At 40.2% G+C, this 16,723-nt stretch overlaps 1 protein-coding gene across 2 annotated transcripts in view; it reads right to left on the reverse strand.

The window, feature by feature from the left end:
* cdh13 (cadherin 13, H-cadherin (heart)) overlaps positions 1-16,723 on the reverse strand; it is a 157,797-nt gene that overhangs the window by 100,056 nt on the left and 41,018 nt on the right. For both annotated transcript variants that reach the window (XM_019894259.1, XM_019894258.1), the window contains exon 6: positions 15,901-16,045. In XM_019894259.1, the coding sequence (XP_019749818.1) occupies positions 15,901-16,045 (145 nt within the window). The remainder of the gene's footprint in view (positions 1-15,900; positions 16,046-16,723) is intronic.

A 16,723-nucleotide genomic window follows, 5' to 3' on the forward strand; every position in this document is an offset into this window, starting at 1 on the left:
AATAAACCAATAAAGCTGGCATTTCGTGTATGTATGTACTCCATTTTTATTTTTTATTTTTTTGGAGGGGGGGATTTCTATTCACAAACACAGTGTTGAACTACCTTTTTTTTGCCTCCATTTCATTTAAGAAATACTTGAAAAAGGAAAGCTTGATTACACAAATGTAATGACAGATGGGATGAAAGTAAGAAAAAAAAGGGGTTTTCAGGTCACCGGTCATACCCTCCGGATTGGATATATTTTCTTTCTTTCTTTAAAAAAAAAAATAAATAAAAAAATAAGATTTTTAATCCATCAATCCAATTTCTTACTGCTGGTCTTCAGAAGGATCAAGCTTGATCTTTAGAGGCATGAAGCACCCTGAGTTGGTCACCAGCGGGAGCTGCCCGGTAATTACATGATGACATAGGGCGGCACGTTAGGCGTCATAACATCGCGCGCCATCGGCCTCGTATATAGCACGCCCCCTGCAATTTCGGCCAAAAATTCACGTCGTCTACGTTGTCTCAGGAGTTGATCCTCCGCTGCTTTTCGACCATTTTGAGAACGGTAAAAAGCATGATAAAAGAAAGAACACTCGCTTCCATGTTGCTTTGTTTACCACCAAGAAATCATCTACGCAATCGCAGCGTGGTGACGTAACCAGACGCAAAGCGGTGGGGGGGCAGAATTGCCTTCTGTTGGTCAATGGGAAAGGGACAATATGCCAATTGGTTGCGTGTCGCCACGGATTACTACTACCCACTAGTTTCAGTGGGAAAAGGGTATTAGACAATGGTTAATGCTCACATTCACACCACCTTTACTGTCTTTGGTCAACCTAACATGCATTTGTCGAGAATTAGGAAAACTGCAACAAAATCCCACTCAAGCAAAAGAAGAACATCGTGACTCTAAACAGGAAGCTGGAGCCGAGTTTTAAACCCTGAACTTCAGAAGTGTGCGGGAGACTTGCTAATCACTTATATTTTCAATAATCATTGCTTATCATGATCCAATCTCTACAAAGGACTTTCCTTTGAATGATGACTAACCCTGCTAATTCATTTTCACACACCGGCTGGAAATCCCAGGCTACTGATACCGATGAGTCATTTTTTTTCCTTCCCTCTGACTTCATGCTCATCCCGTCTCATATGCAATTTCCCTCCAATTTGTTATCTATGGTGATGTGATTGGAATTCTCATCAATCAGAAACTCCAACCGATATTGGGGGTTTCCTTAACCGGAAAGTACAACATTTAATGACCATTTATTGTCAAATACTACTGTGACTGATAATCCCTCTCAAGGAAGTTCAAACAATTTAATTTATAAAACACTTTTCATGGCAAAAGAAAAACATACTGCTATATATATATATATATATATATATATACTCACTCTATATATAGAGAGAGAGAGAGCTGTGTGTTGGTGGGAGATAACGGGGGAATAATATTAACAGGATTTAGCTGATAATATTTCACTCCAATACATTTTTGGCGTGAACATGTTATTCGTGCCAGTTTGCAGATTTGTCTTTGAATAATTTTAGTAGATGCAATCCAATGTCACTTTTTTATTATTTATGATGTGTGACAATTCGTAACACTTTAAAACACTTTAAAAGTGTGGGGGTTTTTGACACTTCGGGATGGCTGTGTGGGCAGACAAGCAAATTGCCGAATGAATGGTGGTGATAAATTCTCTGTTGGCAGAGTAACGTGTTGTCAGTGTGTGTGTGTGTGTGTGTGTGTGTGTGTGTGTCATTCATTTTTGGCTCTCTAAATGTCAAATAAAGCCTGAAATAAATAATATGTGGATATATAAATAAAAAGACAACTATGCAGAAGAAGTTGAGTTCTCAGTCACAGCTTTGCACTCAGTAATATCTGTATTACTGTAGCCAAGTGTTTCATTATTTACTACATCTCCCGCCAACTATAGCTACAGTTAAAATAATGTGCCATGAAGTGAGTCGTCTTCAATAATGACAACCTGCTCAGTAATTGACGAAACAGCCCCAGCAACAATGAAGAGATTTCTCCGGATCTCCCGTGTTCTCCCACCATTGAAGCTCTAACTAATGACAGCGCTCTCTAAATCAAGACAAAAGATACTTTCCCTTAAAAGGACACTTCAATTAATTACCTCCAGAAAATCCTTCTTTCTAATTCTGTACTAGCAGCTCAGTTAATAAAACTGAGAACCTATTAGTAGGCATTCATCTGCTCTCACCACGAAAAAGAAGGCAATCAGTGCAAGAGCGCCTGCTAACTGTAGTGTGGTTCGAGACCAGGAGAAACACTCTAGTGGCAACACATGGATTCAACCTAGAGGAGAACAGCATTCCTGTGTGTTAAATTAAAATTTCGTTTGCAACACTGCAAGGTCCATTTGTTAGGTTTCTGGAATATACAGGGCCCCAATCTTAAAAGTTGTTCTGATGAAATCAGAAATGACAAATAACATCTTATAATAAATAGAGAGACACTTTGACAGCATTCACTTTATCATCAACGGGGAAAATTCAGTCGATTATTATTTTTATGTTTTCAATTATCCATGGGATGAGATAAACCCTCGATGAATCTTCTGAACTCCTGTGTTGATGCCAGTGTCATTTTGAACAGAATACTCAGTCGAACTTATGTGAATTCACCTGAAGCCTTAGATTAGATTCATCAGAAGAGAATCCCTGAGTCCAAAACCAAAGTGCTAAAAGGTCCTCTGATTCTCAACGGTGTACTGTCTCGAGTCAAGTTCGTGTTTTCTCATGTATGGGACGTGCCCTTGAATGTGTCATCTTCATTCCATTAAGTTCCTACAGAGGATGTTACAGGCAAGAAGTAACAGATTGCTAATGCCCCACTGCCATGTGTTTGTCCTTGACTTGGAGGGACTTACGATGATGACCATCGTCAGCACTAGCTGAGCTGGCCTCTATACAAGAATGTGAAAGATTGCTTTCTGACAGCAGACAAAAACGGAACCGAAAGTGCATTGTGGAAAATAGCAAATGCAACCAAAAGACTTTGGGCCCCACAGGCTTAAGGATTAGATACAGCCCTTGTATTCAATATGCACTTTTGAGATTTTGATTTAAAATGACAAGAGCTCTGGAGCTCTGACGTCTGATCATTAAGAGCATACCATCGGAATCTGATTACTATTTTGATTGATTGATTTACTGTCCTGGCCTATTAGGGAAGAACAGTGCAATCGAAAATATATATTTGTTTTGAGAACTCCTACAAACAACTCAATCCATTTTAATTTAAACCTAATTATTGAGAATGGTGCACTAAGCAAAATTACACCCCAGTCAATGGATAAAGAGAGCTGCAGGTAGCAAAATTTGGACTGACACACGGATAAAATCCTTGTTACCCCTCTGGTCGATGGGGACAGATTTTTTTTTTTACACTCGGGATGGTATGACAACAGACTGTCCAGAAGCCATAAAACATGACTCCATGAGAGAACAAGGTTTGTTTCTGTCAGATAACTGAAGCTAAAGAGGAGATACTGTTGGCAAAGGGAAGCACCAGACTGAGGAACAGTCCACATATAAGCCAAGTAAACAACAACACACTGCTGTGGAGGTTTTATACTGCAAGTGAGAACGGGTGTCTGGCTCAACAACACATGGATTCAACCTAGAGGAGAACAGCATTCCTGTGTGTTAAATTAAAATTTCGTTTGCAACACTGCAAGGTCCATTTGTTAGGTTTCTGGAATATACAGGGCCCCAATCTTAAAAGTTGTTCTGATGAAATCAGAAATGACAAATAACATCTTATAATAAATAGAGAGACACTTTGACAGCATTCACTTTATCATCAACGGGGAAAATTCAGTCGATTATTATTTTTATGTTTTCAATTATCCATGGGATGAGATAAACCCTCGATGAATCTTCTGAACTCCTGTGTTGATGCCAGTGTCATTTTGAACAGAATACTCAGTCGAACTTGTTATGTGAATTCACCTGAAGCCTTAGATTAGATTCATCAGAAGAGAATCCCTGAGTCCAAAACCAAAGTGCTAAAAGGTCCTCTGATTCTCAACGGTGTACTGTCTCGAGTCAAGTTCGTGTTTTCTCATGTATGGGACGTGCCCTTGAATGTGTCATCTTCATTCCATTAAGTTCCTACAGAGGATGTTACAGGCAAGAAGTAACAGATTGCTAATGCCCCACTGCCATGTGTTTGTCCTTGACTTGGAGGGACTTACGATGATGACCATCGTCAGCACTAGCTGAGCTGGCCTCTATACAAGAATGTGAAAGATTGCTTTCTGACAGCAGACAAAAACGGAACCGAAAGTGCATTGTGGAAAATAGCAAATGCAACCAAAAGACTTTGGGCCCCACAGGCTTAAGGATTAGATACAGCCCTTGTATTCAATATGCACTTTTGAGATTTTGATTTAAAATGACAAGAGCTCTGGAGCTCTGACGTCTGATCATTAAGAGCATACCATCGGAATCTGATTACTATTTTGATTGATTGATTTACTGTCCTGGCCTATTAGGGAAGAACAGTGCAATCGAAAATATATATTTGTTTTGAGAACTCCTACAAACAACTCAATCCATTTTAATTTAAACCTAATTATTGAGAATGGTGCACTAAGCAAAATTACACCCCAGTCAATGGATAAAGAGAGCTGCAGGTAGCAAAATTTGGACTGACACACGGATAAAATCCTTGTTACCCCTCTGGTCGATGGGGACAGATTTTTTTTTTTTACACTCGGGATGGTATGACAACAGACTGTCCAGAAGCCATAAAACATAACTCCATGAGAGAACAAGGTTTGTTTCTGTCAGATAACTGAAGCTAAAGAGGAGATACTGTTGGCAAAGGGAAGCACCAGACTGAGGAACAGTCCACATATAAGCCAAGTAAACAACAACACACTGCTGTGGAGGTTTTATACTGCAAGTGAGAACGGGTGTCTGGCTCAAGTTTAATGCCAGAAATATGGCAGGCTTACAGGAATGGACAGGCGGGCTGAAGAGGATCTGGCTGACAATGACGGGTGACGGATGCCGCGCAGTCACACAGCCCGCTGAGATTGGCTGTATTTGTTACAACAAATAGGATTGGTCACATTTGAAACTGTAATCCATGAGTGAAACTGAGAGCCAGAGGTCATTGTTTGTGACTGGACATGAATCCCTGATGGTCACACAGACATGTGGTTTCTGAAAGTGGTAGCGTTATTGGCAGAAAGAAAAAAAGAATGACCCAAAGGAAAAACGACATTGAAACTGCCATTGTAACCCGAATGTTAAATGCAAATAATATACGTGGGTCATTCCTAGCTTTTCACTGTTCTAACCTTTGTGTGTGGGGGGGAATCTTTTATGTTTTTACAATTATAGAGGGTAAATGACATGTTTTACCTTCAGGAGCTACTATTGATAGAGCTTAGGGGTGAATTGTTATGGTATGAATTGCGAGTGTCATGATTCTGTTTGTGACCAACAGGTGGCACTGTAGGGCTCTCCCTGCAGCTGCACACCTGTTGGTCGTTATGTAATTATTGCTTTAAAAGGACTCCCGGCACGACCACTCGGTGTCGCGTCATTGTCTGTTTGTTGTAGCTGTCATGTTCTCGGTCATGTTCTCGATCGTGTTTTGGTGACTGTTAGTTTTTAGCTACAGTCTGGGTTTTGTTTGATACTTTGGATTCATTTTGTTTTCTGGACTTTGTTTTGGATTTAGTTTTCTGTGTTTTTATCAAAACAATTCTTCAAGTACAACCTGCTCCTCCCTCCTGCCTGCTTTTTGGGGTCCACCACCACCTCGCAACATGACAGCGAGACAGTTCCACCTTGTACAATTCAGCATAACAGGAAAGTTAAGACTTGGACATACAGGTTAACATCATCTTGCGGGTCGAGGGGCGGGGAAGAGACAGGAAGTTGGTGCTTTCCTGTCTCTGTCTTTGTTCTTTGAAACTCCTGCCAAAAGAGTGATTGCACTTCTTTAATGTGGCATCATGGGGAGCGATAGGCTTTTTGTTTAAAAGGCGAAACACTGTGTATTTATAGACGGAGAGATTTTGATGTGATTTGTACAATAATAATGTTACATTTGTATTTATTTGTTCAATAATATCGCAAATGTCTCATTGAAGCTGGAAAATTGCTTTGGAGACATTGGAGAAAAAGGAGCATATGGTCCCGAAATAGTTATATGAAAGTAAATTAAATATATTTTGCATGCTTTATTTCATTTTTGTCCTATGCTGTGATACGGCGGCAGACTATCTAGTGACATACCTACAGTATTTACTTATATACAAAGTGGAACCTCACAGTCTATCTCGGTGTGAATCCATTGATTGATTAGAAACACCATTAGTCAATAATCATAAATAATACATGATTGTGTGCATAGACTAAACAAGCCTTATGAGAATCATCTCGTAAGAAAAAGAAATAACCTTTGAAGCTCAGAATTATTACCGCATTTATGAAGGCAAATTAATGATTCCCTGTTATGGAGCTTTCTTTCTTTTGGTATTTTTGTAAAAGGGCACAGTAACAAATGGGCACTTGCACCATTGTGGGAGGCAACACAGCCAACTTCATTCCCGGCCAATCAAAGCAGCTTATTCCCCATTCAATTCAATTTTTTTGACAATGAATCAGAGAGTTCGATACCACGCTGTCATATTTCTGAGTGAAATACAATGACACCCACCACTCCTAACAGCGGAGAGCAGAATCTGTCTGTCTGCCTGCGCTTTGCTCAATTCTACGAAAATCACATTAGACATAGTTGATCCATGGTCTAGTCTACCTTGTGTACTGTGTTATTTTATTTCATATATGAACCAGAAGAGGGGAGCAATTGTTTTGTGTCACGTTTCGGGCAGAGTTAAAACAATCAGGTCATCTTACGTTTAGAAGGTGAAGGATGACACAGAGTTCTGATCCTTTGAAACACTTGTCTGGTTCCCATGCTATGCATCCTGCATAATTTACTGAAATTGGCTTGTGACTGACTGAGTCACCATATTGTCAAGCTACAACAAATTTCTTATCCTCTCATACATGAAATATCAGGCAGGAGCCTAATGCTTTGTTCCCATCTGTGAATCTTGTCATCAGTGCTTGTCTGACCATTCAAAATCAATACTGAACCTATGGAGGATTCAGCCGTTACTGATGCATTCTCAGTGCAGAACCCTCACAAATGCAGAGCTTGACGACTAGTGGGAAACTACAAAAAAAAAAAAAAAAAAAGAGAAAAAACTGAAAGGCTGGAGAGTTAGAAACTGAGAGACTGCTCTGCAGTGCTACTTCACTCAAACACAGCAGGACGTTGAAATAATTTGAAATAAAATAGGAGATGGTGAGGAATGAGAGTGACAGACAGGCTATAGATGAAGGAGTCTCTTTCAATCATATTCCCATCAGCACCTCCTGCACAGATCCGTTTCTTATTGGATAAATGAAAAAGTCTTTTTGGAAGAAAGTAAGAAAAAAGAAAGAAATATTTTCTGCACTTTAACATTTCGATAAAAATATAACATTTGACGTCACTTGTTTCCAATGGTTATCTGGCTTTTGAATGAACAACTGATAAATACGCTGATCCCTCAAGCGTGTTGTGGTTTTTATAAGAATAAAACAAGAGGATTTCTGTACAAATTCTCCTCTGGGTTTGTTGTGCTAAAAGCTCATTAAAAAATCGTCCTGATAAAAAATATATTTCTTGAACACAGTGTGAACAAAAGATGATTAAAATAATGTCCTGATGCAAAAGATAAAATAGCTGAGTGCTTTTCTTTTCAAATCATTTTTTCCTTTTAGTTCGTTTAGAAACCTACTTTTATTTTTTTACTTTGAAATGTAATTATGAACATTGCATACAACAAAATCCATTTTCTGAATGGCTTATCCTGACAAGGGTTGTGGGTGTGTTGGAGCCTGCACCCTGACCTGGTCTCTTGCCAATCGCAAGGCAAACAATAACAACCACCAAGACTAACAAACAACAAGGGAACAAGTGTGATTTTTTTTGGGGGGGGGGGGGAAGGAAAAAAAAAATTGTGAGAGATTGTTACATGGTTATGAAAGCAATAATGGCTGCCTTTTCAAGTCAAAGTGAAAGAGGGGAAATGAAGTGATGTGGTGAGATTGGTTTGTCTGATGGGACTTTAGAGGCTTTAAGAGTTGAGCCCAGCAAGAGGAGCAGGCCCCTGCTGAATCAAAGCTCGGGCCAGATAATCAAGACCAAGTTGATATGAGACTTTGTGCAGGGGCAAAGGAGAATGGAAACCTTTTAAAAGATTAGCAGTGCTCAAACAGTGGAACAGCCACCAGGGATTCAAGGGTTGAGCCATTGTTACAGCTTGAATTTTCAATCCATACTATACTATATTTGGGGCTCCCCATTCAGATCTTGGGCAACTATTCGGGTCTGATTTAAAGAAAACGTTCTCATCTGCATAATATTCATACACAGCGAGGAGAGTGAGAAACTCACAGGAGATGGGGAGGTGAATGTTGAATCTATTTAGCTGTAGAATGATGGAAGCAACCACACCGAGCCCAAAATGGACCAAAATGATGTACTCCAAGCCTCAGACATGTATTCAAAGAAAGCATTTTCTTCTTTGCATAAATTCACTTCAAATGTCCATTGAAAATAAAGCCCATTTAGAACACATTTCTTCTCTTGGTGCGGCAATTCAAATCCCTCCCAATGGTATTTTACAAGAAGATAGCTCGGTTAAAATAGCTTGGGAAAATCAATGATGCCTCAATGGTGAAAAGAGAACAGACGCATACAAATGAGTAAACACCCCAAGAGTGTCTTGATAAATTGTAACTTGGTTTACCACGACGGTTGGCACGCATGCATTTTAACATTGCGCTTTCACTCCCTCACCATTCGACATGACAAGATTTCATTTGAAATTTGTCATGCGGAAATCAATGAACAATTTTCCTTTACTATAATCTCATTGTGACAAAATGGGAGGCAGCTAATAATTAGATGGAAATATAAATTGTCCAGGTGGGTCATCATTGAACCAAATGAATCTCCATTGGTGGAGAGGGAGCAAAGAAAAATGAAGGCAAGAACATACTAATTTATCGTCACAACAATGCCCTAGAGATAATTGGGCAGCAATCTCGATGGCTGTTTTGGACATGAAATTGCTTGGCTTTCTCGCTCTGACAAGCTGCTGATAGGCCCAGTCGGGATGCGGGGGTCACCTGTATAGTGTTTGGGAGACTACTCTTTGCTAACAGAGGGAGCCAGTCAAAAGAGAAGTACAGAGGCAGAAACCATCATGCGACAATCAGGAACCATCATGCAACAAATTGCCTGCCAGCTTTGGTATAATGTTTCGGTTGAAATATTTTCCATCTCCAGCAATTTCTTTCAAGCTCGAGCATTGTTGCCACCCTAACAAACTCTCAACTTGCCTCACAAGTAGTTTTCTACAAAGGTTTCCCAGTACGGTAGCAGTATTGATGCTTTTTTTTTTCCTTTTTTTTTTTTTGCCATGTGTCAAGCAACCTCCAGCACATAAACCACATATTTTTACAAGACCAGCAGTGTTGAATGTGACTTCAGGAGGAGGTACAGCAGCTTTATGAATGTAAAGAAAAAGTGGATCTGGCTAATCTTCATCTTAAAGGGAAATTTGAAACTCTTCAGGAACTCAAAATGCTGCTGCCAGATCCACTGTGATACTTTACACATATAAGTAAAGTGGCACTCATGATACGGTTGTTAGTGTACAACACATGAGCAGTCACATGACAGATTGAAGACGATATGTTCATCCTTCAGAATCGTCAAAGGTGGTCTTAGGCATCCGCCCATCCATCCAATATCTGACCCGCTTCTCCTCACAAGGGTCGCGGGCATGCTGGAGCCTATCCCAGCTCTCTTCGGGCAGTAGTGTTAGGGTTTGGATGTGACCCCAATAGCACGACAACAGGCAGGTATCGTTGGAGCCAACACTTGGCGTAGTTTATTTGAAGAGTCTTCGCAAAGTCACTCAGGGGGAAGCACGAGGAGTCCACAAGGGAATGTCCACACAAGGAACAAGAAGCTGTAGGAGATGGCAACAGAGTCCACTGGCGTGGTGACGGCACGAACTTGCACTGAGGAATGGTCTGTGAGTCAATATGTACCAGTCCAAACGAGCAGATAGGCAACAGGTGGGTGATGAGCTGACGAGTCTCAGGTGTGAGGTGCAGAGCACCCTGGCTGAGGAGGCTGCCTGGCTGGCCCCTCCCTAACAAGTAGGTGGGGTTTCTGTCTTGTCCGTGGAAACCAAGACAACGAAAGTATTTGTAAAAAATGATGAGATTTGTTTCAGCTACAAAAAAAATAACATGGAGAAACACCATTCGCAGATCTGTCAGCAGAGCCTTGTCTGTTGAGCAGTCCCGGCGCTCTCTTTTTATCTCATTTTTGGGAGGTGCTGATTCAGCACAATCAGCACCTTGGACAGCGACTCCTTCAGATGACAGAATGAGGTCTCACGCATGAGCAAGCAACTTTGCTTATGTTCAAATAACTGGTCAGCATTCAATGGTATAAACAGTTAGTTATAAGATACATTTTAGCACTGTTAGATGTCAAATTCCCATTACAGTACATCCTGAACTGGTTGCCAGCCAATCGCAAGGAACACATACCTGTAGACGAACATCAGTTATCAGAGCATAAATAACACATAATGACATGTGGCTGTTGTGATTTTGGCATGGCTGTGCCACAAGTGATTGAATCAGGGAAATAATTTGTTTCCACAAAGCCACTGCAATGTGCTCAGGGGTACGCATACCCCTGGGTGGGAAAAACTGGTGTTGAGTATAGAATCTCCAGGTTTGGTTTCTAAAGTTTGACAATGGAGATGACAAAAGCTGTCAGAATGAAAATCATTTTAATGACAGTAAATACAAATCACGTAAATCTGCCTTGTTTGTGAGCACTTGAACCACAGCCCGAATCTATCACAGCGCCCTTCACAATAGGATCCCGCGCCTTAATCATCTAAGATAAACACAAATTAGTCTTGAACACAAATAGAGACTGCACCCTGAGTTCTTATTTTCCTTTATACTCCATCATGTCCAATTATATGGCATATATCAACGAAATACTAACTTCCCTGCATGGTGCAACCAGAACAACACAAAACGGAAATTTTGAAAAGACAATAATTTAATCAAATAATTTCCACAGTGATTTCCTCACACAGTTTGCAGTCATCCATTGTTTGTTGTTTAGTTCCACCTGCCTAACCAAAAATGAAAATTTCATGATAATGTTTAAATGTGCATTCTGGAAAGAAGGTTGCCAGGATTAAAACTGCTGATGAAAAAAATGGACTGTTGAAAATGACCAGAATTATGACGGAGAGACAACCCAGAGTGAGGTCACTCCGAGTCATTTTTAATGCAACCAGTAAGGAAAAGACAATTGAAAACAAAAACAAAAAAAAAAGGATGAGGAAAACTAAGAGTGGAGGAATAAAGAGAGAGAGAGAAACGATTTGGCTGCCCGTCTTATCAGTCCACACAGAAATGTCAGTACGCTCTGACATTCTCTCCTCCAGCTTCCCGCTGCTGCCCAGCCGCTACCACAAACACACACACACATACAGCAGGCTGGGGCACCACAAAAATGCAAACACATTGTGGAAGAGCACTGCATTCACAGACATTCACTCCACGGCTGAACATTCATATCGAAATTACAGACCAAAAAAAAAAAAAACCTAGCATTGCAATGATTTGATCCAGTGGATCAAAAGTGGTCGAGATATTTCTTGATATGCATGAACGTTGACCGAGAACAATGTCATAATCTGTGCGATCTATCAATGCAGTAATTGATCGGTTTCGCGAAAAAAGACATGACAACAAAGACAACATCGTTCAGTCCAAAGTTGTTTGGTGATACTGTAGTGAAGATGTGTGTCATGATTCTGTTCTGTTTAGTCCCCAGCAGGGGGCAGATGTGTTCCGGTCCTTCTTGCCACACACCTGTTTCTCATTTGAACACGCAACTATTTAAGGACGTCCCAGCCCACCACTGACTGTCAGATAATTCGCCTTGCCACACCATTGTTCAAGTGCAGTTTTCTAGATGTTCTTGATATTGCGCTGTATTCTCGTTCTCCATTTTTCTATAAGTAGTTTCCCTTGCCTTCTGCAAGTGCTTTTGGGTTCTCTCATTTTCTCCCACTGTGCCTACCAGCATCATTATTCATACTTTGTCGGCTTCACGGCATTTTTTTCCATAAAGTAAATATTTTCGGTATACCTTTATCTGAGTCACAGTTTGTAGAGTCCGATTCTGTTCCGGATCCTTCCGGAACCATTACAATGTGAGCCTGGAAGCTAATCTAGTTTTAGCCTCGTCTCGTGTCATGTTAGCGGAAAACCTTTGCGCTAGGAGGCAGAAGTTCCGCCTCCACTTCCTCAACTATCCAATCACAAAGTCATAGCTTTCGTGTATTTGTATTTTATTTTTTTGTTTTTATTTTATTTAGATATTTTCACTTTATGTAAAAAAAAAAAAAAAAAAAAAATCAAACAAGGTAAAGAATGCGTGCTATTTAAGAATTTGGGGGTGAAGGTTAAATAATATTTTATTCCAATGCATTTTCGCTATGGTAGCGGTCAACTGTAGAGTAAATACACAAATTGTTTAAACAAATATATTACTCCATCTTCTCATCGAATCGGTGATCAGGTATCATTTTTTTGCTGATTGACCCCAAAAACCCAGATTGCGTAAAGCCCACAAAAAAAAAAAAAAAACTCTTATACATACAGCAGTCACTTTTAATGGCTTTTTACAAGGTAGTACTGCTGAGGTTGAGTTGATTCATTAGGCTCATAAATCAAATTCATTTCCACCAAGCAGTTTGATTTGATTTATTGTGTTTTTATTACAAAAGCTCCCAAAATATCCACTTTTGAGAAACCCTTATTTTTGGTGCTAGCCACAGGAGTACGTTTGTGGCCAGTGGAACACACTTCTGTACATTGATTGGTCGAACTGTCCGTCTTCTTTCAAATTACAATGGAATCAGTTGAATAGCAATAAAACTTTGCTGTTCATAAAATTATTAGTAATGCCATTTCAAAAATACAAAGGAGTTTCTTGGCAACATTCACGGTTATTTCATTTTCTTTTGAACGTGATTTGTAATATTACACTTTGTCGAGCTGATATGTTAGTTGATCGAAAAAATTACCATGGTGATTTACACAATTGGGTGAAAATATGACTTGTGTGGGCACGGCAAATGTCAGTCTTATCTATTCTACCTATTTATTAATTTATTGTTTTTAATAAAGACACCACTGAGGCAAAGGTAGACAGCATACTTTATTGTCAGAAAATCAGCAGAACAGAGTTGAAGGTGAGCACCGAAAGCCTACGAGGTCAATCAACTGATTTGGGCTCATTTTGTCATCAGTGCCATGCGGTGCACACACGGCAGCTGAAATATGAATGGTACTCAGAAAATTCGATTTTAAGAATGCATTCTTTGTGGCTGTAGCTTCCAAAAGGGATTGATTTTGTTCATGCAATCATCGGAGATGGAATTATTTCACAATACCACTTCATGTATCAATTATTTTACATTGACAGGTGGACATTCACATACCAGCCAGATGCCTTAACTGACTTGTTTTAAAGCTGACATGATGTACGTGTGAAGGCTGCAGTAAAACCTTTCTGAAATAGTCTATGGTACATTCAGACTACATTTAGGGCATGCCTGTCACCCCGACCCCCCCCCCCACCTCCAAAAAAAAATGTAAATTGAAAAAAAGGAATCGTAGTGACAACCCCTCATAGAGCCATAAAAGAAACTACACTGACGAAATGACAAAGGTATCGAAGAGATACGGAGATTTAAAGTATGAGGCCAAAGGTGAATACAATATTTACACAAGCATTGTTTGTATGGTGATGGAAATTGAAGGGCAGAGGGAGGGCCGAGATTATACTCGACGCGAAACAATTTGTTTTTCTACTTTTCTTTGGCAAATCTTGAGTTATCTTAAAACTCTATGCTCACTTGAATTTTTTAACCAAACATATGTACGGGAGGACTTACACTGTCAATATACAGCAAACCTTTGGTATAAATCTTATCCTATAGGGCAGGGGCCCCCAACCTTTTTTGCCCCACGGACCGGTTTATGTCAGACAATATTTTCAGGGACCGGCATTTAAGGTGTGGCGGAAATAATACAACAAAATAATATGGTATGAGCTGCATGAAAACTGTGGCGTTTTCGAAATATAATAATAAACACAAGGAACGTCTAATCTGGCCGCAACACTCCGATCGCTATGGCAATGTTTAATGCCTTCAAAATACGATACAACGCAAATTCAAAGTGCATGAAAATGACGGACGACTCACCACAACACCGAGCTTGATTTTCTGCAACCAGACGGTCCCATCTCGGGGTAATAGGAGACAATGACACCTCAAGTGTGTGTTTCATGTCCAGTCTACTTCGTAATTTTGTTTTAGTCTACTTAGTAATTTTAGTTGCTGCAGAAAACCCCCTCCTCACACAGGTAGGATGTCGGAAATAGCAACAGTGCTATTGTGGCCATATCAGAGTATTCAGCCATAACTTTAATCCAGTTGTCTCGAACGTACTTTTAAGGCCGCCGTCATTTGCGATCTCCAGCAGTTTTTTTTTTTTTTACTCATTTTGCGAGCTCCCGCGTTTTGTTTTGAAGCAATCGGTCACGTGAAGGAGAAGCGTGGCTTGACGTGTGTCAAGCGTAACACAGACGGATGTAACGGAGAATCCGGTGGTTTTTCAAAATAAAACATCTTTCGTATTCCGAAATTAATAAAACGGAATTAAGGCAAGTTCTTTCTGTGCGGCCCGGTACCAAATGCCCGGCGGACCGGTACCGGTCCGCGGACCGGCGGTTGGGGACCCCTGCTATAGGGTACCCTGGCTGTACGATGTCAAAGTCACAACAAGTGCACTGGCCGTGCAGAATTGAAATTGCACATCCGCTATAGTAGATGGCAGTGGCGGTCTCATTGTCAGAGTGTGCACAGGGAGTATAAACACTGTTAAGAAAGTTATTCTGCAGATTTTGATTTCTCTTTTTGTATTTTCTTTATAATAAGGACATATTTAATAAGTTAATAAGGATGCAATGTTATGCAGAGGTGTACGATTGGACAAATGATACTATTTATAGTCACAGCAGAGAGTTGGGGAGAGCATGAAATATTCTCTTCTTTCTAGGGGGCCATAACAGAAAATAATTGAGAAGCACTGGCTCAACTGTAAAAAGAAATTACCAGTGTGCCTATTTTAGTATGATTAAAACATTTACATAACTAGTCAATAGACCTGATATATCCTGTTTTCACATATATAGTACAGATCACACATGTACTGTCTGTACACACTGTTTGAAGGTTTGAAGGATAAAACTACAGACTAAATATGATAACTTGAATCAACTTGAAGTCTTAAGAATATTTTCTGCAGTTTCAAACTTGCAGTCTCCAAGCGGGACCACGGACGCTTTTATCAATCCTACCAGCCTACTACCAATGCAGTAGTATGCCCTAAGACTTCTAAACAAACTTTGATGGTGTTCCCCTTTAAGACAAGATGTAGGCCGTGAGACTCATGAGTCTTTCAACATGTCTGTCTTGAGAGGCAATTGCATCACACGTCGGGTCTCTTGCGGGGCATGTTTGTCTCTGTGTTTTATTATTCAGCTGCACGAATGGGATTTCAACACCATCCGCGCAGAATCCACTAACAGTTGCTACTGAAGCAAGAAGTCATCACGGCTGAAAATCATTTCATGAGGTTTATAACTAAGGTAAAAGACCGTGTCACCTACCTGTAGGCGATCCCTCGAGCACCTCTCCGGTGTAGCGCGTCTCTTTGAATATGGGCCGGTTGTCATTCTGATCGATGACAGAAATGACAAGTATGACTGGTCCATCGACGAGGTTTCCGTTTAGGTCTGTGGTTGACACCTCCAGCTGTGGAAAAGAAAAATGACACTTTAGCCACTAGTTCAATAAAATATTATTAAAAGTCAGCCGTCTCCTGTTAAAATTAGCAGATGACTTTTTCCTACCGACAATGAATGCTTCAAACAATTATAGTGCTGTATTGAGCTCTACTCATTAGGTTTGGACCTGGCAGCATTAGGCAAGATAAGAGGCTCTTTTTGGGATTGGTTTTAATTATGATGATGATAATTTATAATTGTGTAGGCCAGTTACTGCAGGAAATAAATCTGCTGCTGACAAACTGACAGGCAGCGAGTTTGGCTGCTGTGAGGAGCTTGCTGTCAACAAATTTCTTGCTTCGACTAGACCGTTAAAATTTCATCATTGGTTTGATGATTTCACCCTCTCTCTCTTGATGACGGTGTTATTCATTGCACGGATCAGGTAAACAACCTTGGTGCACTCTTTAATCACACTTTTTCATTTGATTTGCCTGTAGAGGAGGTAAGGTGTGGTAGTTTTTCAGCTCCTAAAAATTGCAAAGATAGGATCAGGCAAGTGAAAGATGTTGAGATTCTAATCATTGCTTTTGTAACATCAAATCTGGATTATCGCAATGTTTTGTTATCAGGTTTTCCCCCCAAAAGCTTTTGAGGTCTCGGTATTTTGTCACACGCATGCACACACACACACACACACACACAC

The sequence above is a fragment of the Hippocampus comes genome, unplaced genomic scaffold (genome assembly GCF_001891065.2).
Source record: "Hippocampus comes isolate QL1 unplaced genomic scaffold, H_comes_QL1_v1.1 scaffold104, whole genome shotgun sequence".
NCBI classification, from domain to species: Eukaryota; Metazoa; Chordata; class Actinopteri; order Syngnathiformes; family Syngnathidae; genus Hippocampus; species Hippocampus comes.